The 25,506-nt window shown below is 47.3% G+C and overlaps 5 protein-coding genes across 12 annotated transcripts in view; 2 read left to right on the forward strand and 3 right to left on the reverse strand.

Moving 5' to 3' along the window:
• Window positions 1–5,321, forward strand: part of ttbk1a (tau tubulin kinase 1a) — a 31,296-nt gene extending 25,975 nt beyond the window's left edge. The window contains exons 15-16 of the mRNA XM_062388209.1: window positions 2,386–3,839; window positions 3,930–5,321. Of these exons, the coding sequence (XP_062244193.1) occupies window positions 2,386–3,839; window positions 3,930–4,341 (1,866 nt within the window). The 3' untranslated portion in view covers window positions 4,342–5,321. The remainder of the gene's footprint in view (window positions 1–2,385; window positions 3,840–3,929) is intronic.
• Window positions 5,322–6,720: 1,399 nt separating this feature from the next.
• On the forward strand, window positions 6,721–15,080 carry pex6 (peroxisomal biogenesis factor 6). 2 transcript variants are annotated; one of them, XM_062388220.1, is made up of 18 exons: window positions 6,721–7,264; window positions 7,911–8,531; window positions 8,841–9,007; window positions 9,405–9,488; window positions 10,104–10,227; window positions 10,356–10,489; window positions 10,570–10,672; window positions 10,814–11,010; window positions 11,133–11,319; window positions 11,608–11,684; window positions 11,921–12,038; window positions 12,136–12,341; window positions 12,712–12,773; window positions 13,021–13,129; window positions 13,242–13,358; window positions 13,787–13,864; window positions 14,000–14,139; window positions 14,346–15,080. In XM_062388220.1, exons 1-18 carry the CDS (start codon window positions 6,734–6,736, stop codon window positions 14,480–14,482), a joined length of 3,192 nt encoding a protein of 1,063 aa, XP_062244204.1. In that variant the 5' UTR covers window positions 6,721–6,733; the 3' UTR covers window positions 14,483–15,080. The 2 variants fall into 2 exon arrangements, with proteins under 2 accessions (XP_062244204.1, XP_062244203.1); XM_062388219.1 differs by having other exon boundaries at window positions 10,567–10,672; window positions 14,346–15,079.
• A 329-nt stretch (window positions 15,081–15,409) lies between these two features.
• On the reverse strand, window positions 15,410–19,738 carry LOC133954119 (uncharacterized). Of its 7 annotated transcripts, none has more exons than XR_009920746.1 (3): window positions 19,609–19,738; window positions 16,903–16,990; window positions 15,410–15,978 (listed from the first exon to the last, which is right to left on the reverse strand). XR_009920746.1 is itself a non-coding variant. In XM_062388429.1 (3 exons), exons 1-3 carry the CDS (start codon window positions 19,539–19,541, stop codon window positions 15,788–15,790), a joined length of 375 nt encoding a protein of 124 aa, XP_062244413.1. In that variant the 5' UTR covers window positions 19,542–19,586; the 3' UTR covers window positions 15,410–15,787. The 7 variants fall into 7 exon arrangements, 5 of the variants coding, with proteins under 5 accessions (XP_062244413.1, XP_062244415.1, XP_062244414.1 ...); XM_062388429.1 differs by lacking the exon at window positions 19,609–19,738 and adding an exon at window positions 19,446–19,586; XM_062388431.1 differs by lacking the exon at window positions 19,609–19,738 and adding an exon at window positions 19,446–19,586 and having other exon boundaries at window positions 16,850–16,990.
• A 1,379-nt stretch (window positions 19,739–21,117) lies between these two features.
• kcnh1b (potassium voltage-gated channel, subfamily H (eag-related), member 1b) overlaps window positions 21,118–25,506 on the reverse strand; it is a 23,956-nt gene continuing 19,567 nt past the window's right edge. The window contains exon 11 of the mRNA XM_062388234.1: window positions 21,118–23,871. Within this exon, the coding sequence (XP_062244218.1) occupies window positions 23,023–23,871 (849 nt within the window). The 3' untranslated portion in view covers window positions 21,118–23,022. The remainder of the gene's footprint in view (window positions 23,872–25,506) is intronic.
• Window positions 24,841–25,506, reverse strand: part of LOC133954047 (tripartite motif-containing protein 16-like) — a 2,073-nt gene continuing 1,407 nt past the window's right edge. The window contains exon 1 of the mRNA XM_062388312.1: window positions 24,841–25,506. This exon is cut by the window's right edge and continues 1,407 nt beyond it. Coding sequence (XP_062244296.1) covers window positions 25,192–25,506 — 315 coding nt within the window. The 3' untranslated portion in view covers window positions 24,841–25,191.

Below are 25,506 nucleotides of genomic sequence, written 5' to 3' on the forward strand. Positions count from 1 at the left end.
GTCAGTTGAGCCGAAAACTCAAGACAAATGAGATATTTACTTTTCAAACAAGTCTTATTTCTGCTGTTTTTGACATAACCCATAAGAAAAGACGCCAACAAAACGGATGAGAGCATGAATGAAAAATCAAACTGTCCACTGTGAATATTCAGCAAATACATGCTGCATCAAAGCAGGTTCACAGCTCCACTTCAACTTCATTCTCTCATCATGGTTTGTAGGAGTTATGGACCCGACAACAAAAATAAGATCCGGTGCTTCAAACCTTTACATGTGAAGGGCAAGACGCTAAATTCTTACAAGGCCGACAGCTCCAAACCAATGAGCTGTCAGAGGCTTGTGAGGCTTCTGGTGCTGTGAGCATGTTTGTACAGTGACTCTAGGATTCATTTCATGAAATTTCCAAAACTAGCATATTGACTGAAACACCGCACTTGTGAACAGGCTGAAAGAAAACATTAAATTTAAAGTAGTTTGGAGCGTCGTGTGAGTCAAAGCTGCAAATCGTGTTTTTCAACCCAAAATATACTGAATGTGTTCCTTTGATCTAAATTTGATTAATTTGCAGATTGTAAAGTGATTTAAAGAAAACGTGAAAATCAAATTGAGTTGTTGATTAGAAATTCCTTATATGAAGAAATGTGATATTTAGATTCAGTGCTGTTGTCAAACCGGAAATTAGGAACATTTTCTTAACCCATGAAAACGACAAAAATTATGATTCCATTTCATCAACAATACTGTGAATTTGAAGCTTTTCTGTTTCTATAGTTTCCTTTGCTCTTCAGTCAGTGAGTGTGGATTTACCAGAAACTGTTGAAATGGTTTAACACAAAAAACATTTATACCTCATGAATCACGCAGTTCAATTATATTAATATAACAAAAAAAACTATGCTCCTTCCACGACATATTTAATTGCATATTTGATATGTTAGCGCTGGATTCTATGAATAACAGGGTGATATTGTACAGCTAAGGTACAGACACTGTGTCTTTAGAGATGAACACGTGTCCATGTTAGCTGTGTTTAGACTGAACACCAGATTCACTTCTTTATTGATCCGTCTGAACCGTCACATGAAATCCCTCGTGTCTCAGAGGAACATTCAGACGTAGGAAACCCTTTTTGAGAAGATGAAGATCAGCTTCATGTCTGTTTCACGTAACGGCAAAGTTTCGCTTCATGTAGCACAAAGACTGAAGCAGCGGGAAATTTGTAACTCATCTTGTTCCTTTACACAATTCTGTTTATCGTTAAAACAGCCGGTTTAGTTGATTAGCTTTAATTAAGCTAGGCTACTGGCTGCTAAGGTAGACACAGAGGAGAAGGTGTTTTCTACTACTACATCTATTCTAAATTATATAATATACAATTTGCTCAAAGTGAATTTGTTTAGTCTTTTAACTGAGCCACGTTTCCCCCTGCTCCCAGTCTTAGATTGTGCTAAGCTAGGCACATCTCGGACCTATGGCTGTACTAGTTAAAACTCTCTCATCCGAACACAAAAACAAGAATTTCATAAAAGGTCTGAAGGTTCCTTCAAAGTGTTTGCAATAAAAGCAGGGTGTCTGTAGATGAGGCAAAGATCGAACAGTGTTAGCTCAGTGTGATGATCCGTGAGTGTCTTTCACGTGTAAGATACATGTAAGCGTTTCTTTTTTTATCACATTATGATTGTACAGTTCTGCTTGTATAATTTAAAGCATGTGTTTTAAACCTTTTGTAAATCCAACTGATAACTGTGTACATATACAGAAATGTAGAAAGTCAATAGGTTTGCAGTTAATCTCTAATAGCATGATAATTAGCGGGGTTTAGTCTGTACAGGCTCTATGTTAAATCTTTATGAAGGAAAACACTTGAAATACACCTGATATCAGACTGTGTGCTGTCTAAGGATAAACTCTGCAAAGCATTTTTTTTGTGCCTTTTATATCAATGTATGTAATCTAGACAATCTTGAAAAGCTTGTGTACAACCAAAATGACATTAAAATGGTTTTGGGGTCAAATCCATCAGTTGCTGTGGTCTTTCTACGAGGGGCCACACTGACCTTACCTTCTTCTACACTCTTCTACACCTTCTTCTACGCATGGGGGGGGGGGGGGGGGTGAACCCAATCAAATGACAACAAAGAAATGTTTTATTGCACAAAGACACATTCCTTGATTTTTGTATAATGTCGATGTGCGTCAGCAGGACTGAGGTGATGAGATATGGACAACTCTCATATGGTTTGATTGCTTGTCCACGTTGAAGTTGCTATTGAGAGCGAGAATTCTTTGTGACATCAGTGAACTCCTACCATCATGTTTCTGTTCGATGTTGTGTTTTTCTGAGTCTTTCGCAGGGAAACTAAATTATCGTTAACTTGTTTCCAGGTGTTATCGCCCACGGAGCAGAGCATCCCGCTGCCGCCCTCCCCGGACTACAGGACAAAGGGCCAGAGCGACGAGAAGGAGCATTTCCACATCCTTCCTCAGCTCCAGGCCAAGAGGGCGGACTTCCTCGCAGTAATGCTCACTGGTACTTTGCCTCAGCGCAGGAGCTTTGCCACGCCAGATGAAGAAGAAGTCCCGGATCCTCCAGGGCCAAAGGATGACGACGTCACAAAGAGTGAGTCCAACAGCGAGGCCAGTCAGAAAAGCACTGAGCGTAGCCAGGAAGCTGCGGCCTCCACACTCATGGCCGAGGACCAGAGGGTCCAACGAGAGCACGCCTCAGCTGCTGATGCAGATCCTGACATGGAGGACGCATCCAAAACTCTTGTCCTCTTCTCTCCTGGAGACACTCGCAAGTCTCCCTCAGGTGACGATCCTTTGCTAGAGGCTGAGTTGGCCACACCTTGTACCCTCTATTCCCGTAATGACCGCCTCCTGGTCGGGGAGGCAATTCAGCCTGAACCCTCGGAAACTGGTCGCTTGTCCCCAGCTCTCCGGTCAGACTTGAGGCCTTCCACACCCATCGCTCCTGCATCACCGCCCTTCACCAAAGTTGAGCGAACTTTCATCCATATTGCAGAGACGTCCCATCTCAACGTCATGTCTTCCAACGGTCACTCTGCCAAGGAGAGTGACCGTGAAGTCTTCGCCATCATGAAGGACTCAACTGTAGAGGACTACCCTCGTGAGCAGGGGGGGGCCTCAGTGACAGAAGAGTCTCCAGAGGTGCCAGACCAAACTGCACCAGTTGACAAACACTCCAAAACGGAGAGTGGTGTGTCACCTGTCCTGGCCCAGTCTTTGGAGCCTGTCCCAGAAGCAATGTCACCAGCTCATGAATATAAAGATCTGTCACAGGAACCGAAGAAACAGACGTCAGCCAGTGAAGAAGCTGCCAAGCTTCAGACAACGGTATCAGAACTACCGACATCCATTAAGCCCAGAATCCGCAGCCTAATCCCAGTTCTGATTTCTGAAGAGGATTCAGGCTCAGAAAAGTCCTCGTCCCTCTCGGCTCGGGCTCGGCTCAAGCAGCGGGCCAGGCAACTGGACTTGGCCCGTCTGCTGGTCCAGAAACAACAGGGTCGCTGGATAAGGGGGAGGATGCTGTCTGGGACGTCATCATCGCTGTCCTCTGGGGACGATGAGCGTCAGAGGGCCTCTGAAACTCTGTCCACCACAGGCTCAGAGGAGGACATGCACACCTCGGATGAATCCAAGAGAAGCTGGCGTCTTAAACCGACTGACGAGAAAGGTTCCAAGGAGACCCGGAGCAGGATCCCCAGGCCTGTCACCCCCATAAAGAGGCCTTCAGGGGTGCCTGCTGCTACTTCTCCTTCCCCTCTCTCCTTGCCAGAGTCCAGCACTAAAGGAGCACCATCCTTTGCTAATGGGTATGATTCTGTTTCCCCCTTTTTGTGTGTTAAAAATTCTCACTTTGAATTTTGCAATTTAACACCTCTAATTTTCTCTTCTGTCCACAGGAATCGGAAAATTGGTCTTAGCACTCTTAGCAGCCAACGGAAATCCAAACCTGCCACACCCAGGTCCTCGTCCTCATGTCCCCGCACCTCTGCGGCCCCTGCCCTGACCGGCAGCCCTCGAATGCCCCTGCGAGTCCTGTTTGGAACCCGACGCAGCCTTAGCTCCACTCACTGCAGGACTGACAGCCCCTCTCCTCAGAGAGTATGTCCGTCCAGGCAGCCACTCTCAGTTCGAGCCCCAACTGTCCCTGTGCTACCGCCCAGGACTACAACAACCATGCGGCGCAGCGCCTCACAGGAAGCCACTGCCCAGTCCTCCTCTGGCATCATGTCCACCAGGACCCGGCCGAAACCAGCTGGTACTACAAAGGGGAAACCGGTGGCCAGGGAGAAGGTGGCGCCCGCTAGATAATACAAAGAGACTCATCACTGAGACACGCTTATGTTTAATCAGTCTTCGGACATGCAACGCCTCAAAGGTTCTCACTTGATTCCATCTTAGACTGTGCTGTCACAATGACCTCCTTCAACTCATTTAATATGTATGGACCTCTTATTATTTTCCACGGACAGCTTACCGAACTATCTTCATGGGCTTCCAGTAATTTTCACTGACTGTGGTACAGGAGCGTAGCTGCCATGGTGCTATGGATATGTCCCTGGCCAATCCCTGGTCTACGCTAACTGGTTCCGGGGGGTGAGAGTCTTGGCCTCCAACAAGCCTCTCATCTTACACTGTACTCCCAGCTTGTCCACAGCTATACTACTCTACTACTGACAATACCCTGCTTGGTTCACATTGCATGGTGAAGTATATCACAAATACATTGACTCTGTAGAACGAAAACAAAAATCTGTACCTTTACATTATTTGATCAGGTTCTCCCCTTTCTATTGGCCAAAAAAAGATCAAATTGAACTGGTTTGAAGGCCCAAACTATGATAATATCGTAAGAGATTCCTTAATATATCCTGTGTCAATTATAGTCTTGGATAAAGAGAAGAGTTGGATGTGAACACAAAATAATTTGCTCGGCTGCTAGCCTCCTCCTCATGGTGTGACATGGGCATGCTTTAATCAATCTATTTTCTGGGTGTTTTTATTTTGTTTATGCTTTGAATTGTACAGTATATGATAGAATCATTTCCCATAAAGACATCTTTATTTTTTATCTTGCCAAGCAAAATGTAAATTTGAACCTTCTGTACCAATGTGTTGGCACTATGCCTGTTGTTTATCGCATGAGAAAAACAGGGTTAACCATGAGAGGACGACGCTACCCCTGCTTGGATTCTGCAGTGCAAAGGTCAGCTGATTGTTGGAGCCCAGGTTGTGTTTGTAGAGGAGTCGATGGGCAGTGAACTGTGAAGTAAAGTCTTGATCATGTGAAACGGCCTCTTGTCATTATTCTCTCCCTGGTTTACGTGACCTGGGTCCAGAATGGTTGAGGTCCAGATCAGAACCATCTAGACTTCCCACAGGCCTCAAGTATGATATACAAAAATACTAGTTTTGATCAGACCGAGGGTACAACACTAGTTTCCAGTTACTTTTCAGTTTTACATTAAACCGGTGTTTCAGAGTTTTTTGTACTTACATTTTAAATACAAAATAAATATTGGCCCTCAGCACAAGTTCTGAATACATGAGCATGCGCCTCTCACAAGTAATGTCATCAGTAATTTTCATGTTTAATTAATGCTTTAGCTCCTAACCCCTCCGGTTGTAATGACTGTAAACATCTGGCTGCTCTTCTATAGCTGCAAACATCACGTGACTTTCAGCTGTGGTTACCAGAGGGAGGTTACCAGAGGGATGCACCAGAATGAGACCGGTGATAGGCCTGGTCGCCTGTCACTCAAAGTGCAGCTGATCAGAGGAGGGGCTCAGGAGGCAGGTCTGCAGCTCTAGAGAGGACAGACAGAGGACATGGACATACACAGTGCAGCAGTTTGTCCACTTGTCCACTGATGCATCATCTCAGGGACCAACACCTCACACTAAGTCCCAGAAAGGTGTAAAGTATGAGCCTTTAATACTCTGTGCATGAGTTGAGCCTATTATCTATAAATGAACTCAAATGTAGTCAGTTGTTGGTCCTTTGCAGTCAGAGCTACAAGTATAAGGAGGCTTTTTATATTGGTCATGTCAGGGGCTACGTTCCCATGTAATAAACGTGTGTTCTGTACGTGACGGTGATGAAGACTGATGTGGAATTGATCATATATCAGCAGTGATGACACCGTACGTACTGTAATGCTGAGAACTAAATATATCTAATGTGTGTCATGGACGCAACTCAACAAAAAAACACTGTGTCCATGAGATCGATTGAGGATCAGCTTCGACCAGAGGAGTCAAAAAAACTAGTAATAGTAGTAGTAGGAGCAGCAGTATTAGTAGTAATTGCACTAGTACTACTAATAGTAGCAGCAGTATTAGTAGTAGTTGCACTCGTAGTAGTAGTAGCACTATTAGTAGTAGTTGCACTAGTGGTAGTAGTAGCAGTATTAGTAGTAGTTGCACTAGTACTGGTAGTAGTAGTAGCAGTAGTGGTTGCACTAGTAGTAATAGTAGTAGTAGTAGTAGCAGCAGTAGTAGTAGTGGTTGCACTAGTAGTAATAGTAGTAGTAGCAGCAGTATTAGTAGTAGTTACACTAGAACTAGTAGTAGTAGTAGCAGTAGTAGTAGCAGTAGTAGTAGTATTATAAGTAGTCTTTTTGCTGTTGTAGTTCTGGTGGTTATTCGCTAGGAGGCAGTGATGAGGCCCTGGGCCCAGCAGTAGTGGTGACGCAGAGACAAGATGGCGGCCCCGGTGCAGGTGTGTTGTGTGGACACCCTCCCTCCTCACCTGAGTCCTCTGGACGCGTTAATGTTCGAATCCCACCTGGACGCACTTTTCCACAGTGACACGGAGCCGCCCACCGTCCTCTTCAGTCCGCAGCGGCCTCAGGGCTGCGGGAGGTCCGGCATCTTACTGCGCGTCCACCCGCTCCCCGAGCAGGACACCGCGGGCTGCGGAGACAGACATGTCCCCGGAGCCGAGTCCCGAAGCGGCGTCCGGCTGTTCGTCAGCCGCTTCTTCCTGCGGCACCACGGGCTCCAGCGGCTCGGCTGCTCCGGGACCGTCCGGGCCCTGGAGCCGGTCAGCCTGGACAGAGTGGTGCTGGGAGCCCGCAGCAGAGAGAGCCTCCGCTGGGCCGGAGGGGAGCACTTCACCGCCGGGCTGCTGGAGCTCTGCCGCCCGGGACAGTGGCTGCTGGCCCGGCAGGGAGACCCGCTGCTGCTGCCCCGACCCCCGCTGCCGGAGGCCCCCGGAGAGGAGCCGGGACAGGTCGGTGAAAACAGTCAATCTATAAAAGTATTTATACTAAACAGAAGTTTCAAAGTTACACTTCTGCTCAGAAAAGACTCAGAAGTTAGTCCAGCACATGAAGTACATCTCAGTTGAATATATTCTGTGATATTCATCATAATCTGTAAAGTAGTAACTGAAGTTCTAACGTTGAAGTACTTTTCCCTCTGATATGTGTGAAACACAAGTATAAAGTAGCAGAACATATTTAAAAGGTAACTTAACTTTAAACTGTACAGAAAAATACTAGAGTAAATGTACTTAGTAACTCCTTGGGTATTTTTGATAATGTGGACAAATTGATATGATTTAGGGAAATAAACACAAAAAATATAAATGTTTACTCAACATTTTTTAATTTACTGAAATGTAATGATTATATTTTTATTTTGTGTGTCACAGATTTCTCTAAATTAGAAATAACATAATTCTGAGAGAAACTAGAGATTTTTAGTCTTAATTCAACTTAATTAAAATGTCTATCAATTCATTGAAAACATATTTTGTCAGACTTCTAGTTAGAAATACAACTTTTATTCATGAAACTGATGAACACATTTTCTGTTGTGTCCTAAAATCCTTTAACATCAGAGTTTGTCGTTGTGTGTGGATGTTGTGTTGTCAGGTGCAGCAGCCGCTCCTGGACCTGATGGTGTTGGCGTGCAGTCCGGTGTCACAGGGCCGGATCACAGCCGACACGTCTCTGGTTCTGACCGACTGCTGGGACCCAGTGGACCCCCCGGGGGCCCCCCCGCCCTGCAGACCGCTCAGTCTGAGCTTCTCAGATTTTGCTCATTACGCCGACAGCCTCGGGGGGGGACGCTCTCTCCTCGACAGCAGGAAGCTGCTCGGCTCGGAGTTCTCAGACATCCTGCGGGCGCTGGAGTGCCGGGTGGACGTCCTGGTGGTGGACGTCTCACGGTGGACGGGCGTCAGAGGTCAGCAGGGGGCGGTGGTGGACGTGGACAACTGTGTGTTTGTGAGCAAGCAGCTGCTGCTCCGGCTCGGGCTGTTTAACCACGAGTGGGTGGAGCTGTCGAAGGGGGGAGGATCCTCGCGACCTCAGCCGGGTCAGGTGGACGTCAGGGGGGGAGCCGGCCGGGAGCGGCTGGTGTCTGTGGTGGTGGTGGATGAGAGTCCAGATCTGCAGAGCCTTGATGAAGTTGGTTTCATATCAGCGTGTCTGTGGTTCAACTTGACCGGAGGGGAAGTGACTCCTGAGAACAGCCTCACACTGAGGATGAAGGTGAGCAATCCACCAGTTAATCTCATTGTCCAATCGAGTCGGTTGTTATCATGTGTAAGTAAAGATGACGGCTCCCAAAAGTGAAGCCAAATCATCTTGATCGCCCCCTGGTGGCTGGGTGCAGTATCGATCATTAACCCTTCCTCCTCCATGTCAGCAGATGGGACATGAACCAAATGAAAAAAAATCTAAAGTAGACGTAAAATAAATGTTTGTATTATATGAATTAGATAACTTGTGGTCTTGTGGCTGCTCTGATTCTTGATCGTCCCCCCCCCCTCACTGTGGCCTCTTGTCATCTTGTCTCAGAGGTGGAGACCGGCTCCTCCGGAGGTCGGTGGTGGCTCTGACACTTCCTGTCGCTCAGCTTCTCCTGCGTTCGCCGCTGAGCTTCACATCCAGCCGGTGGTGTCTCTGCTGTGCGACAGCCGGGGGGGCGGCGACGCCCTGCTGTCCGAACACTTCAGTTCTCCCAGGTCAGCCGCCGGAGTCGAGTCGCTTGAGTCAATGTCAGCTGTCAATCAAGACGTCTCAGTCTGTTTTGATACCCTCGAATAAATAATGTATATTTAAACTGATCAGAAACACTGACACCTGAAATGACGGGAACCATCTTTGACAAACGTTTATTTTACTTCTTTGATTTGTCCAAAGAAGTAAAATAAACGAAGGGGGGGGGGGGGTTTACTTGTGGGAGCTGTCATGTCGGCCATCTTTATTTAGCGTCTCTGATTGAATGAAGAACTTGAAATGTAAAGCGACACCTTCTCATTTTACACGTTTGACTGATTCCATGAAAACTTCTTACAAATGTTCTCTCGAGTCGGAGGAACTGGGATCTGAGTCTGACCAGTGGTCTCTCTCTCTCTGCAGACTGGTTTCACTCGGAGACGTCTTATCAGTTCCCACTGGAAACCATCCAGACCTGCTGGAGAACAACTGTGACGGCATCCACAGGTACGACACTTCAGAACCTGAGGAGCGCTCTAAGGTCCTTCAGGAGGTTCTACATGGTTATTGAGGAGCTTCTCAGGATGGGTTCGTGGTCGACGTGAAGGTTCTAAGCGGTTCTATGAAGTTAGTGGTTGTTAAGGAGGTTCAGGGGGATGTGACGAGGCTGGAGTCACCAAAGAGGAGGTTCTTCAGGTCCTCTATGAGTTTCTCTGCTTCTTCCGGAGGAGGATTCTAGGGACCTTTGGGATATTGAGGGTTCTTAAGGCGGTTCAACACCTGTCAGAGATTTGAGGTGATGTGTTATTCAGGTTTAGAGAAATGTCCGGAAGCTGGTCCTGCCGCCAGCTTCAACAAAACACAGAATGAAAGTACGTCTCTTTAAACCAGAAGAATTTACTCGAGGAGAAGTGAGGAGAGGTTCCACAGGCACGTCACATGACATTTCCTTTATTTAAATATATATTTATACTTTTATTTTTAGGGAAGTTAATCCGTTAAATACTGAAACTAAGACGCTAGTCAGTGACAACAGGGAGATTTATTTATTCCTGTAGCAAATGTTCTGTTCATGTGTTGATGTTTCCCGGTGATGAATCTGTGACCTCTGACCTCTGACAGGTCTCCTGTGCTGTTCTTCAAAGTGCAGAAGGTGTGTCCGTCTGCAGAGGAGGAAGGAGGAGGAGGAGGAGGAAGAGGAGGAGGAGCTCTCCTGGCCGACCGACTGCACACCTCCCTCTACATGGTGACCTTTGTCTTTGAATGTGTCTCCTCCTCTCAGCCGGCAGTAAACTTCTGTCAGCTGGGCCCCGGTGTCGGTGTGTCGGTCTGTGGCTCTGACTCTGTGGACGTTTGTTTTGTGCGTGTCCTCAGGGAGCGTCCACTAACAGCCCCGCCCCCTGCAGCTGGGTGGAGCGAGGGTCTCTGTGGAGCAGTCTGTCTCCTCCGGGCCTGGACAGGACCGTGGACCTCCTCAGCAGCATCATCCTGCCCCACCTGCAGCACAGGTAACTCTCTAACACTAGAGTCTGCCTGCTGAGGCCTGTCATAGAGAGGCGTGACCGGACCATGTGTGTGGTTGCAGCAGCTCTCTGTCCGGTTGCACCGTCCTCCTCCACGGCCCGGCAGGAAGTGGAAAGGTGACGGTGGTGAGCGCGGCGAGTCGCAGACTGAACCTCCACCTGCTGAAGGTACCACGTCCTCAACATGTTTGATTCCACGTCTTCTTCTTTCTCTGTGTAGCTCACACTTCACTGTGATATTTGCCACATATGTGTTGAGCATGTTGATGTCTCCACACCGTGTCTCTGGTCACATGGTGCCCTGTGCAGGTGGACTGTGTGAGTGTGTGCGCTGACACACCTGCAGCCGCTGAGGTGAAGCTGACCTCCTTGTTCCAGCGAGCCGCCGCCCTGCAGCCATGTGTCCTGCTGCTCAGGAACCTGCAGCTCCTGCTCCGGCCCCGAGGGGAGGAGGACGCCAGGGTCCAGGCCGCGCTCCACCATCTGCTCAGCAGCGCCCCCATCAGGTCACTGGCTTTCTCTGACACTCATACACTAACACAGAACACAGAGGAGTCTGAGAGCTGGCTCCTTCACACTGAACATTTACCTGCTCGGATATTAACAATTGAAGCTCCGTGTGTTTCAGTGTGGTGGTGGTGGCGACCGTCTGCAGACCTCGGGACCTTTCTGCAGGTGTAGTGACAGCGTTCGTCCACCAGGTGTCGGTAGAGAGCCCCAGTGAAGAGCAGCGGCGCTCTATGTTGTTGAGCCTGAGCCGAGACCTTCACCTGGGCAGAGACGTGAGTCTGGAGAGACTCTCCAAACTCACAGCGGTACGGCAGCACCCAGCAAACTGATCTGTCTCTGGAGTCTCAATATTCATTATATAATATTTATATAACGCCAAATCAAAACACACACCCTCTCCTCTGATCCTTGGACGAGCGTTTCTTCTGGTTTCACTGGTGTTTGGTTGTTGGTTTCTGCTCTTCCTCATCTCCTCTAATTCTGCTGTTATCTCATCCATATTATTTTACATTGAGCACAGACCTGTCAGTTGTTCACGTTTAGATCTTTTATTGTTGATAATCAGATCATTGACCAGAGTTTCTCCTGCTCAGGGTTTTGTGTTGGGAGATCTCCGGGTCCTGCTGGCGGAGGCCGGTCGAGCTGCCTGCAGGAGGCTGAGTCACACCTGGTGAGGCAAACGGATAGAAACTCACGACATTGAATCAGTTATTTTATTAACAACTTTTATTGTATTTTTAAATAAGTATCAATAACTACTTCACAAGCTACCACAGTTTCTTAGACCACATATTTAATTTAAGATGTCATCAGAGTCATAAACATAAAAGATTTTCTCACTTGAAAGTGGTTTATATCAGAACTAGAATTCGGACTAAACATGATGAACCCTGTGTTGTTGAGCAGTGGGGGTCGGCGGGAGGAGGACCTGTGCTCCAGCGGAGTGACCGTCCTGAACCAGGACTTCACCTGCGCCCTGGAGACGCTGCAGGACGCCCAGTCCAAGGCCATCGGAGCCCCGAAGGTGACCGATCAGTTTGTGATGCTCTATCCTCTGTTATCGTGTGGACGTCCTCTGGTCTCTCCAGCTCCGACCCTTCTTCTCTTCTGTGCACATACAGATTCCTAACGTGCGCTGGGAGGATGTCGGGGGTCTGCAGCAGGTGAAGAAAGAAATCCTGGACACGATCCAGCTCCCTCTGCAGCGTCCGGAGCTCCTGGCTCTGGGCCTCAGCCGGACCGGGGTCCTGCTGTACGGACCCCCGGGAACAGGGAAAACCCTGCTGGCCAAGGCCGTGGCCACCGAGTGCTCCATGACCTTCCTCAGGTGGGGGGGGGGGGCGGATACTCACCTGCAGCTATTTTCATATTGAAATGATTCTCGTCAGGTGTAAAATCCAACAAAATGATCTTGTTTTGGGTGTTTTAGACTTTTTATCAAGACGTTTCTCAAAACACTGTTTAGCTGAAGCTCAGTTTCCTATCATGTTCTTGACGTGTTCTTGACGTGTTCTTGACGTGTTCCTGACGTGTTCCTGACGTGTTCCTGACGTGTTCCTGACGTGTTCTTGACGTTTTCCTGACGTGTTCCTGACGTGTTCCTGACGTGTTCCTGGCGTGTTCTGCAGGTTCTGTCTGTGAGAACAAACGACACCGACCCTCTTGAATCCTGACTTCTCTATCTGCTCTTGTTTCAGTGTGAAAGGTCCGGAGCTCATCAACATGTACGTGGGTCAGAGTGAAGAGAACATCAGAGAAGGTTTGTGTCACTCGACTTGTTTCACTTGTTCTTAAAGTTAGAATCTCAACGTAAACTAAAGGAAAAGAACCAATTTATTTAATTTCAACAAGTTTCACACGAATTAACTCAAATGCAAAAGTAAAATAAATATAGTAATAATGAATTGAACTCATTCAGACTCTTCAGTTGTTGGAGGATTTGAATTTACTTGTGTTTATTGTTGTCGAGCAGCTCTTGTGTATAAGTGTTGTGTTGTGTGGTTCAGTGTTCAGCAGAGCGCGCTCAGCAGCTCCATGCGTCGTCTTCTTCGATGAGCTGGACTCGCTGGCTCCCAGCAGGGGGCGCAGTGGAGACTCTGGAGGAGTGATGGACAGGTGAGGATTCTCCTTCTTAGTCTAATTCCTTAATGTCTTATTTTATCCCATTTTTCTTTTATTTGTTTGCTGTTTGTTTTTTGTATTACTTTTATTGTGATTTTATTCACAGAGTTGTGTCTCAGCTGCTGGCCGAGCTCGACGCGCTGCCCTCGACCGCCGGGGTGTTTGTGATCGGAGCCACGAACCGTCCAGACCTGCTCGACCAATCACTGCAGAGACCTGGCAGGTCAGAACCCCCCCCCCCACACACACACACACTTAGTGAGAATATAGTTTATGATAAGAGTCCTTAAAAACTTATATAAAACTGATTTGAAAATATCTTTTAGCTACAGGACAGTATATTTTGGTTTAACTAAACCACCTGGATTCTTAATTTGTACATATTAGGCAGACAGATGGCGCTAGAGTCCGACCCACAAAGGGAATTTAATATATAGAAAATAACTCTAACACATTAAGAGAAACACCATAACACACATCAATCATTGTTTGTGACTCATCTTTTACGAATACAAATTTTACTTTAATAAAGTAGATTTACAACAAACTTTTTAAAAACTTCTTTTGAAAGTGCGAGGACGAGACGTCCGTCAGCTTCACTCAAGAACATTGAGAGGACTTCTATGTGTTGATGTGTTTTGATGATTTCAGGTTTGATAAGTTGGTCTACGTTGGAATCAACGAGGATCGAGTCTCTCAGCTTCAAGTTCTTCAGGCCATCCTCAGAAAGTAAGAGCAGCGCCCCCTGTAGGAAGACAGCTCAGTTATTTAGATGTTTAGATAAACAACCACATCATCACACAGCTGTGGACAAGAACATTATTTTATTATGGATATTGTCTAACTTACTAATGTTGACGTCAGGTTCCAGCTGGACCCGGCGGTGAACCTGGAGGAGGTGGTGGAGAGTTGCCCCGCCCACATGACCGGTGCTGACCTCTACGCTCTGTGTTCAGACGCCATGACGGGCGCCATCAAGAGGAAGATCGCTCTGATCGACGAAGGTGAAGACAGGAAACAAGTGATCCTGTGAAGTCCAGAAGTCCTTTGATCATTTTGACTGTTCAGCAGAAAGTAGCTGAAACGTCTCTCTCTCCCTCTCCTTCCTTCCCTTCCTCTCTCTCTCTCCCCCCCTCCCTCTCTCTCTCCTTCCCTTCCTCTCTCTCTCTCTCCCTCCCTCCCTCCCTCCCTCTCTCTCTCTCTCTCTCAGGTGTGGACTCGGAGGACTCTCCTGTCGTTCTCTCTGCTGACGACTTCTCTGCCTCGTTAGAAAACTTCAAACCCTCGGTTTCCGAACAGGAGCTTCTCCGATACGCAGACATCCGACAGAAACTCAGCGTGACGTAGAATCACAGGAAATAAGAACTGTCGGTCGACAACGTTCACGCATCGACAAGATGCTGCTGCTGTAAATTTAACTTGAACTGTTATTAAATCATTTTATGAAATCAATAAAACGAGAAAAGATGCAGAAGAACAGTTTATTGAAGCTGAGCTGGTGTTGCCTGGTTCTGCCACTAGGAGGAGCTTTTTACAAATAATCAGCTATAATAATCTTCTGTCATAGTGACTCTACTTTTACTATAGAACCAGTGCTGATTACATAAAGAGCATAGAAAGGTAATGAGGACTCAGTTGTTAATGTACCAGCTGCAGTTGTAGCTCCACTTGAGGAATAATTGTCTCTTCAATGTGTTTGTTGTTGTGCAGCTCTGGAACCTTCCAGAGTTTCTCTTTGCTAGCATCAAGCTAACTGCTAATATGCTACTTTAACAAAATCTGACATCATTAACATGTCAAACTAAAGTCAGCTGAGATGTGTGGTGATGATAATGTTTTTTACATCTGACAATAAGGTTTGTAATGATTGTTAATCACTTTACTTTCTCAGATTTATTGGAATGTTTCTGATCTTTGTCATATTTAACTTATTTGTATCAAATATATTAAAGATGATGTTAAATTCTAAAGTTAAATATATGGAGGACAGTTACAAAGTCTAACCAGCAGAGGGAGACAGGGAGAAACATCCCTGGATCACAAAGCTTTTATTTTGGTACACACAAATTTACATATTAGCTAAATAGCTACTTAGTTACACTTTGATTAACATTTAGATTAAGATTTAATTTTACACTTGACATAGATTTATATTTAACCGACATGTGTAACTATGTTTAATATGTAGATTTGATATTTATATTTTGATCTAACGTTTAGATTTAAAATCTACAACAAACACTGAGTTTTTTTAAGGATTTTTTAATCTGCAGCTTATTGAGCAAAAACAACATGATAAGAAACCTTGTTTTTTTAAATGCGGTGTTTGGATCATCACACAGGTTTGTAGCGTTCACACGTCTTCTGGTGTTTGTCGTGTGAAGCTACTGAGTGTTTGGCTCTGACAGAAGAACGTGAGACAGCAGGGGGCGCCCTGTCAGATTTCAGAGTTTAATCAGCAGTTGCTTCATCTTCTGAGACTCAAACACATCAACCTGGAAAACTGAGAACACAGGGACAGCTGAGTTCCACCAACAGTTTGTCGTCGGGTAGAAGAGATGAACAGGCCACAGTCATTACAGTCGAATGAGCCAAAACACATTTGAAGAGGGGGGTGAGAAGGCTGGCGGTCCAGGTCTGGTGTAATCCGGATTAATCTGGAGGTCTGGATCTCTGTGCTTTGTTCTCTGGCTTCGATCTGTTCTGTGGTTCCTGGGTTTGAGTTCGTCGCTGGGGCAAAGGTCGTTCACGCTCCTCTTCCTCCTCCTCTTCCTCTTCCATGTCTACGGAGACGCCCGTCCCTGGGGAGGACTCAGGTGAAGTGGGGCATTCGACTGCAGGTTCTGGAGGAAACAACCGAGGTCATCAGAGTTCTTCTGGACAAAGAGAATCCAGACACACAAGAAGGTAATCAAACAAGTTGAGTAATTATAACACTGGAAACAAACACAATGTGAACACAACAGCCCTTAACCCCCCCACAAGTTTAGATTTAACGTTCTGGAAAGATTCTGGTTTGAGTTCCACAACCGTCGCGGTGACGTCACCCGTTGGTTTGTGAGCCGAAGCCTCAGCTTCACATCGTGTCCAGTGCCATCTTGGTTTGTTGAAACCAGAAATGACCATATTTGGAGGACCAGGGGGTGGAGCCTGACCGAGAGCTGGCGGACACGCCCACCCACACCTGCCACCTGCATCCATTGGACGGCAACAGCTGTCAATCACACTGTGGTATCCCCCCCTCCCCCCTGATACATCAGGTTTATGGTCTGTTTGACTCTAAATGATCATAATTCACTAAATGATCATCAGCTGTTTGAAGAAGACTGGAAACTAGAGACTGAGACATGAACTCCTGAATGTTACTGACGTTATGAAGTGAGAAGTCACTTTCTATAGAAACTACCAGAGGAGTCGCCCCCTGCTGGTCACGACACAGAACACAGGTTTCTGGACCCCGGGTCTACGTCTGATTTTTACAGTCTGTGATTTTACATTAAAAACAGAATGTCTCCATTATATATATATTTTAACTTAACCGTCATGTTTCCTGAACCTGAGAAAACAAACTTCAGTGTGTGTAACATTTCAAAAAGACACTTTGTGAGTTTACGTGGTGAACGTTGCGCTTCGCTCCTCTGACCACTTCCTGTGTCTGTGTCGATGTCGGGGTTAGCATTCCTCCGTGCAACATAAGCTATATTTACCGCTTACGTGGCCTTTGCTACTTTTGTGCGCTTCATCCTTTTCCTCCTCATCAGTGTCACCTGAGGCCTCTTCAACCCGGCGATGAGCAGCAGCAACCGGGGCCGCGACTTGGTGAGCCAGCTTCTCAGTAGCGTCCCCTTGGGAAACCTGCAGGAACCACAGCGTGAGTCTCTACTGGCACCAGTCACACTTCAACCTCCAACACACAACTGTCTCACAACATCTCACAACGTTAAAACACACAAACCTTCAGAAACTGAAATCAGATACATGTAGATTTCCATAATTGATGGTTCTACAAGATGCTGATGAACAGAATATGAAGGAAAACCTGTTGTCTTATTCATTTCACTCAAGTCCAAGATTTGACACCGTTGAGTTTAAACATGACGGAGAAAACGGGCCCCGAGCTGAGGACGGGCCCCGAGCTGAGGACAGGCCCCCGAGCTGAGGACGGGACGGGCCCCGAGCTGAGGACAGCCCCCCGAGCTGAGGACGGGGCCCCGAGCTGAGGACGGGCCCCCGAGCTGAGGACGGGCCCCGAGCTGAGGACGGGACGGCCCCCGAGCTGAGGACGGGCCCCGAGCTGAGGACGGGCCCCGAGCTGAGGACAGCCCCCCGAGCTGAGGACGGGGCCCCGAGCTGAGGACGGGCCCCCGAGCTGAGGACGGGCCCCGAGCTGAGGACGGGACGGCCCCCGAGCTGAGGACGGGACGGGCCCCGAGCTGAGGACGGGCCCCGAGCTGAGGACGGGCCCCGAGCTGAGGACGGGCCCCGAGCTGAGGACGGCCCCCGAGCTGAGGACGGGCCCCGAGCTGAGGACGGGACGGGCCCCGAGCTGAGGACGGGACGGGCCCCGAGCTGAGGACAGCCCCCCGAGCTGAGGACGGGCCCCGAGCTGAGGACGGGACGGGCCCCGAGCTGAGGACGGGCCCCCGAGCTGAGGACGGGCCCCGAGCTGAGGACAGCCCCCGAGCTGAGGACGGGCCCTGAGCTGAGGACGGGATGGGCCCCGAGCTGAGGACGGGCCCCGAGCTGAGGACGGGCCCCGAGCTGAGGACGGGCCCCCGAGCTGAGGATGGGCCCCCGAGCTGAGGACGGGACGGGCCCCGAGCTGAGGACGGGCCCCGAGCTGAGGACGGGTCCCGAGCTGAGGACGGGCCCCCGAGCTGAGGACGGCCCCCGAGCTGAGGACGGGCCCCCGAGCTGAGAAGAGGGCCCCAAACACACATCCGAACTTCAACACGTCAAACTGACGAATCACAGATGACGAAAAATATCCACGTTGTCAATTAAATTTCTAGTTGTTGTTTGATTGAACCTGAATTAAACTTCGATGTTTTTGAAAAAAGCATTTTTATATAACGATAACAAAAGGAAATTATTCATCGTCACGTTAGCAAGCAAGTCGCAAACGTTTGTTTTGTTTGAAATCTTTTTTCACTTTTTGTAAAGAAAATAAATTTGTTGGAAGAAAGAACCGATCAGTCAGAAAACCATTAACGCAGATTGACTCAGACTTCCCGTCCCCGTCGCTCTTAACGTTTCTCTTTTAATCTTTTAATCCAGAGTTTGACGTCAGTAGAACCTCTCGACCAATCACATCTCTGCGTTTCAAACCGGAGCGCGCGCCACGTGGAGCGGAGCCTCGTCTTCTCGGTGCACGAGCCTGGAGGAGGAGCAGCTCACCGGTGACGCGCCACAGTTTGCTCTCTGTGTTGTGAACGAGTCGCGCGCTGCGCAGCGAAACGCACGAGCCGTCAATTGTTCGCACGTTGTGCTGTTCGAGCAAAGTGAAATCTAGCAACGTTCAGACGCCATTGTTGTGTCCTGTGCGGGTTTGACGTGAACTGTAGCGGAGCTAACGTTGTTTGTGTAGCCCCCCCCCCCCCACTCTTCATCCTCCTCCTTGTGATCTCTTCATTTCTTCTTTTGCAGGAACAACTCGTTTCCTCTCGTTAAACTCTTCATCTCTTCTCCTCCTCTTCACCTTCAAACTTTCATCTCGTTGTTCTTCTTCTTTTCTACAAAACTTTGTTATTTTTGCAGAATCAGGTTCGATCATAAAATCACAACATCCTGTATCTGCAGCTCCTCTCCTCCTCTTCCTCCTTCTCCTCTTCCTCCTCTCTTCCTACTTCTCTTCCTCCTCGTCCTCCTCCTCTCCCTCCTTCTCCTCATACTACTCTTCCTCCTACTCCTCTTCCCCTCATCTTCTTCCACTACTCTTCCTACTCCTCTTCCTCCTCCTCCTCACTGACCGGTCGTGGACGTCCTTCTTCTCAGATGATAACTTGGACATTGTCCTCGTGTGTCCTCCACTCACTCTTAGTATCTGAGTCACAAACGAGCAGAAGCTCATCACCATCATCACCATCATCATCATCATCATCATCATCATCATCATCATCATCATCACCATCATCATCATCATCACCATCATCATCATCATCATTATCATCATCATCATGTCACAGCGTCTCTCTGCTCCAGCATTTCAGAACCATTCCTCCCAGTCCCTGGTACCAGTCTGTACTGGTGCAGTGGGAGAATAGAGGTACCACTAAGTTGTTTCTCAAACGACCCTGAAGAACCCACTTGCCTTAAATTCATCAGGAGTCCGGGTTCTGGCCGCGAGGCAGCGAAACGAGTGGAGAGCGACAGATTCACAAGTGGTGGTGATGTCCACCTCCTCCATCACAACTTAGCAGTACTCTACCTCGGCTCCCACTCTGCACACACACAACACAACACAACACACTTACCAGTTGACCCCACACATTTGTTAGGTTATGCCCCCGGCGTCCCTGCAGAGCCACATATATGATCCCGCTGCAGTTTTCCTCTCGCACTCGAAGCTTCAGTCCGGACACAACAACACCACGGGGGGATAATAGGAGGCCGTGTGGGGGGGTGCCGCTGAGGGGGGTGCTTTAAAAAGGAGGGTCCACTCAGCAGTTCTGACTGGGGACACCACGACCCAGGACAGCCAGCCAATCAGAGGGCTGACCTCACCTGTTACCATGACGGCCGGCAGTGTCCGGTGTAAGAAGGGTCCGGGGGGGGGGGGGGGGGGGGGGTGAAGGAAGCTGTGAGTCGACCTGACGCTGCTGAACACACACACACACACACACACACACACACACACACACAAAATACAAAATATAGAAAAGTAAAGAGAGTCAATAGAAGTTGAGGCAACGAACTGGGACTTTTGAAAATGATGTTTCGGCCTCGATGTGTCTTCTGAAGGTTAAAATAAAATAAATATTAGTTTTGATTCTGGATTTCATTCTATTGTGTTTCTTATATTTCTCACGTGTCGGTTACTTGTTTTGAATGTTGTTTGTACGAAGGTTTTCTTTGGGAAATTCATTTGTCTTGATTCTGTTTTGTGGCTGAGATGGAATTTAATTTCAACTTTTCACCGAGGAGATAAAGAAGAAACATTTTGAGCTGGAAAATGTTTCACGTCATTGACAACTGGATTTTTACTTGTTATGATTCTTTTATCTTTATGTTTCTGTCCGGTTTATTGTGTGGGGGGGGGGTAACCTTTTTTTTGCCATCACTTTCAAATTACGTTTTATTATTTTATCTGTTGTCTTTGGTTTTTATTGAGTTTTTTTTTTTTACAGTTGATTAAAAGGATGAAACTCTGTAGTCTGTCTGTAGAGGGCGCTGTGGCACCAGGATGAGACAGAGAGAGGCAGTGAAGGTGGGGGGGGTGGCTGGTACTGCAATGCAGATCAAGTGGGGAGGGGGGAGGAGGAGAGGTGTGGGAGGGGTGTGGACTCTGCAGAGAACAGATCTTGTTCTGGGGGGGTGTGTGTGTGGGGGGGGGGGGATTCCCTGATGTTTGACGTCAACTGATGAAATTCTCACATTAGAATGTGGGATTATTACTCACACGCTGCTTCCTGATTGGCCGGCAGGTGGACGGATGGTTTGGTTTCATCCAATCAGAACTTGTGATTGGTTTAAACTGAAGGAAACCATAGGAACACAGCTGGTTGATGAAGAACCAGATTTTTCAACTGGTTCTTCTTCATTATGAGTCCAACTGAAACTGGACCAACACAATGAGAAGATTTGATTTGTAGGAAATCCAGTAATTCATTATTTTGTCTTTTTTACAAACACACAACACGACTGTATGTCTTTCAGGGACGAGGATCATGTGCCAAATAAGGAAAAAAGCAAAGAGAAGTAAAAAGGTGTTGAACTCTAAATGTCAAAAAGGAATGTGAGAAGTTTAATAAAAACCAGACGAGTCAAAGTATAAAATAATTTATTGACATTTGAATTGTTTTTTTACAAACACTTTGTGCTGATACAGTTTTCATTGGTGATGATAAGTGAGGAACGAGTGGAGGTGATGGTGACCTTCATGCTCAGGAGCTCCTACATGGACCCGATGGAGGAGAAGGTCGAAGGTCAGAGAGAACAAACCTCACACAGCTCCAGAACTGAAAACTGTCAGACACCATGCAGGACGATCAAAGTGCGTCAGTGACGTGCATGAAAATAATTGCATATTAGGATCATATATCATATTTCACAGCGACACAGACAGACTCTCAGATTATCATTTGGACATTTCAAACGTTTCCTCTGATTAGACGGAACCAAGCTTCAGATTCACGTCGGACCTTCAACTCAAGTTCAAGAAGCAGAAAGTAAAAAAACACAATTTATTCTACAGTATTAATCTGGTTTGAATAAAATCTGCAGTTAAATGTTGGGATCGGGAAATAAATCATTTTCTGTCAGTGCATTCGGTTCAGTTCAGAGTCGGAGCTGAAGTGACGATCGATCTGATGAAGCTGGATCGATTCATAAGTCTGTTTTTAAATCATCTCTCCAAACGTGATTTAATATCATCGGGTCAAAGGTCAGTTGAACTCCACGTGAAGCCTCTTCGCTAACACACACAATATCAATGTGTCAAAGTATCAGGACAGAACGTTGATCAGAATCCAGGTTCACTCAAAGTTCTGATTGGTTCTGTAGAGTCACAGTGGACCTGTAGTCGGGTTCAGGTGATGATCTGTGTGCGTCACACATGAGGTGTCACATGGTGTTAAAGGGGGCGTGGTCAGATGCATTAAGATTAAAGCTCAGTTCAAACTGAATGTTTTGGGAAATCAAACTGTTTCCTGTTTCTCGTGCACACAGTGTTTTAAGTCGCTCAAGTTATTTGTACAAACGAAAGTGCAGATTTTAAAATCAATGTCAGGTCTGATTACAAGTCAGCAGCTAAATGTAGCGTCACTGCTCCACATGACAACATTCACAGACGTCTTCCTCGTCTCTCTCTTTGTCGCCTCCTTCGTCTGCAGCTGTTTGTCTTCATGTGGATGAAGATTTATTTTAATAACGGACTCAGTGATGTCAACGAGCTCCAGAAAAATGTGACTGATTTGGAAGAAAATCACGAATCAACCTTTGAAGAAGGATCCTCACAGCGTTTACTTCTTAAATCGTTCACATTGATTCAGGATTTAAAATCTCACTGAGGTTTGCACACAGTGTTTTCGTCTGATGAAGGTCGAGGGAGATTGTTCGGAAATTGAACCAACACTACATGAAGTAGAGAAATCAGGGTCCACCCGAGATTCAAAGGTTTAGAAACTTGTAAGAAGAAGAAAGCTTGTGTGATTGGCCCGTTACAGTTTGTCGTTAGCGTCGTTTTCCTCCTGGACTCAAGTTCATCGGATCTTTCGTCTCTGCGTAGAAAAGGTTTCAATCTGATTCTGAATCAGCTGACACGTCGGTAACAAACCTTCTTTTTATTGACAGATCTGACGGCCAATGAAAAGTGACCCTTCAGGATCTGGAGGCTCTGGGAAACAGACTTTGATCAAAGTCACTAAATCACAGTGCAGACGTTTAAAGCAACAACATTAAAGCCAACTGGTATTATTGCCGATAACAAGTGAAGGTCTGAAGGCCACGAACCCGCCTCACGACCAGAGGTGCCGTTGTGATATCAAGACTCTCTGATTAAAGATCGAACCCCCCCCCCCCCCCCCATCCAGCTGGACGTCTTTTCAAACACAGCGCGATGCTATAGACGTTACTTTGTGCGTCTGTGATTGGAGCGTTACCGTTGTTGAGCGTCAGCACCCCCCCACCCTTCTTCTCTGGATGGTTCAACCCTGACGTCCACATCCGGTTTAAGAGAGACTGTCCTTATCCGAGTCGGGGGAGGGCGGCCGCGAGATCTCGAAGAAAGAGCCGGACGACTTCCTGGATTTGAGGAGACGAAGCATCTCAGCTAACTGAGCCTCCAGCGCCGCCATGCGACTGTTCAGAGATCTCATGTCTCCTCGCAGCTCCTGTTTCAGCTCCAGGAAGGAGGCTTGCATGTTCTGCTCTGGAATCGCACAGAAGACGTTCTTCTCCTCGGACTGGACCGGACTCCGATCCTGTGGCGTTCTGGCGTCTCCGGCCTTGTCCAGACGGAGGTCGCTCTTTGTGATGCCGCTGTCACAAGAGTCCGTCTTCTTGAGGGACCCTTCGTCGTGGGACTTAGTTCTATCGGGCAGAGTCTCCAGGGACTCGGCCTTGGCCACGCTGCTCCACGACTCAGCCTTCACCACTGACTCCTTGAATCGTCCCCAGCCTTTAGCTTTGGGCGGCTCCGTGGATTTGCAGCCGCTCAGGTTTCCACTTTGCGTGGCAGGAGAGTGGAGCATGACCCGGCTGGAGGACCTGGAGGAGGCGGACGTGGTGGATGTGGAGGAGGTGGTGGGCGTGGCAGGGCTCTCTGTCATCATGACAATTCTGGTGGAGGCCAAGACCTGCGGACCTCTGGGCTGGTCGGGCTGATGGACACCTCTCTCCACATCACTGGCCGCCTGGCTGCCTCGCTCAACTGCAAGCCGCGCCTCCCTCTGCTGCCGGAACCGCTGGAAGAGCCGGCGGACGGGATGGTCCGCAGGGAGGTTCAGAGGAGCCTCGTTCTTCCTCCTCAGCATCTCCTCCTCCTCACGTTTCACATCACTTATCTTGCGGAAGACAATCTGTTAACAGACAGACACATTTTACATTTTACTACTAAGGACACCTCCTCTTTCGGTGTGTTGGTCTGGACCGAGGTCCGAGGAACCTTTCACACATGTTGGGTCCAAAGGTCTGAACCAAACCAGGTGTGAAAGAGTCCCTAATGTCCAATCAGCGTTCAGGCTAGTGTTAGCTTGTTTTCAAACTGAAGCTACATCCATACACTTCCTCTCCAGACTCCACACTAAAGCTAAACTCTGCTCCTGATCAGTTCTGATCCCCGTCCATTCTAACGCACTGAAACACATGTCATGTGACCTCTCTTGCACCGTGGACATGCGTGTGCTGGTGTTGTGATCTGAACTCACACTAAAATAAGACAGCAGCTTTATTTGTATAGCTCATATTCACAGATCACAGTTTGTCTCATGGTCTTTAAGAAGGTGAGACGTCCTCTGTTCTTCAGCCTCAACAAGAGTCAAACTATTAAAACCTTCCAACAGGTGAAGACGGTAGAAACCTCAGAGACACGTGAGGACCCGTCTCACAGGACGGACACTAGTACAATAGATACCACTTGTAATTTTAGTGTCTCTAAAACTATTCAAAATAAAAAGGTTATAATGTGGATGAAGTGACTCAGCTCGTGTGGAGAGATAATAACTAACATGTTTAACAAGCAATCATTAATCCCAGAGCCCCACCCAGAGCTTCAGGCTCCTGGAGCACTCCCATGTGAACGTGTGTAGAATGAACATCCAACGCTTCTGCTGGTCAAACTGGTTCGTTCATTAATAAACAAACATCTGTCACAAGTGAAGAATCCTTTAAATGTCACTGGAGAAATGATGAGTTCATGATCAACAGCCCGTCGACTGGAAGTTACACAACTATACAACTGCAACAACAAATGTGTTTGGATGTGAACTTCATCTCCAGCTCGTGTTCAGAAGTAAAGTGTGTTTGAATGAATGAAGCTGGAGGCGGAGGAGGAGGAGGAGGAGTTTATTGATCATTGATTACATGAACACACACTCAGTTTGTTTCACCTCCATCTCACATGTGGAAAAGAACAGAACAAAGAATCAGCTCATTGAGGATCAGGATCAACACAGATTCTAAAACATCACACAACCTGATTTCTACTTTGATTCAGAAAACAACACAAACATCAGTTCTTTCAAACACATTCATGTCAGTGTAATTACAGATTTCTGTCTTTACAAAGAGAGAACTGAATATGTGTGATAGAGAAAGGTCAGTGTTTGATTGACAAGAGAAGTTAAAGATTTACACACAGAATCTAAATCACTGCTTTTAATGACTCGAGTCTATTTGAGTTAACAGAACTCAGCTGTGGAATCATCACCATAAACCTTAACTCCAGCACAGAGCGGCTGAGTGAATGTGGTCTGGACTCTGTGGAGGAGAGTCATGGTGTTAGAGACGCTGTAGAAGGACAGAACACCTGCACTGTGATCCAGGTACACTCCTACTCTGGAGGACACAGGACCTGACACTGTGGTCTGGATGCTGATGTAATACAAGTAATAACTGTTTCCATAACAAGATAATGACCAAGATTTATCATTGTGTCCAAATCCACAATGAACTGAGTCTCCTGCTCTGCTGATGTTCTTGTATGAGACTGCTAC

Source organism: Platichthys flesus, chromosome 5 (assembly GCF_949316205.1).
Source record: "Platichthys flesus chromosome 5, fPlaFle2.1, whole genome shotgun sequence".
In the NCBI taxonomy this organism is placed as follows: domain Eukaryota; kingdom Metazoa; phylum Chordata; class Actinopteri; order Pleuronectiformes; family Pleuronectidae; genus Platichthys; species Platichthys flesus.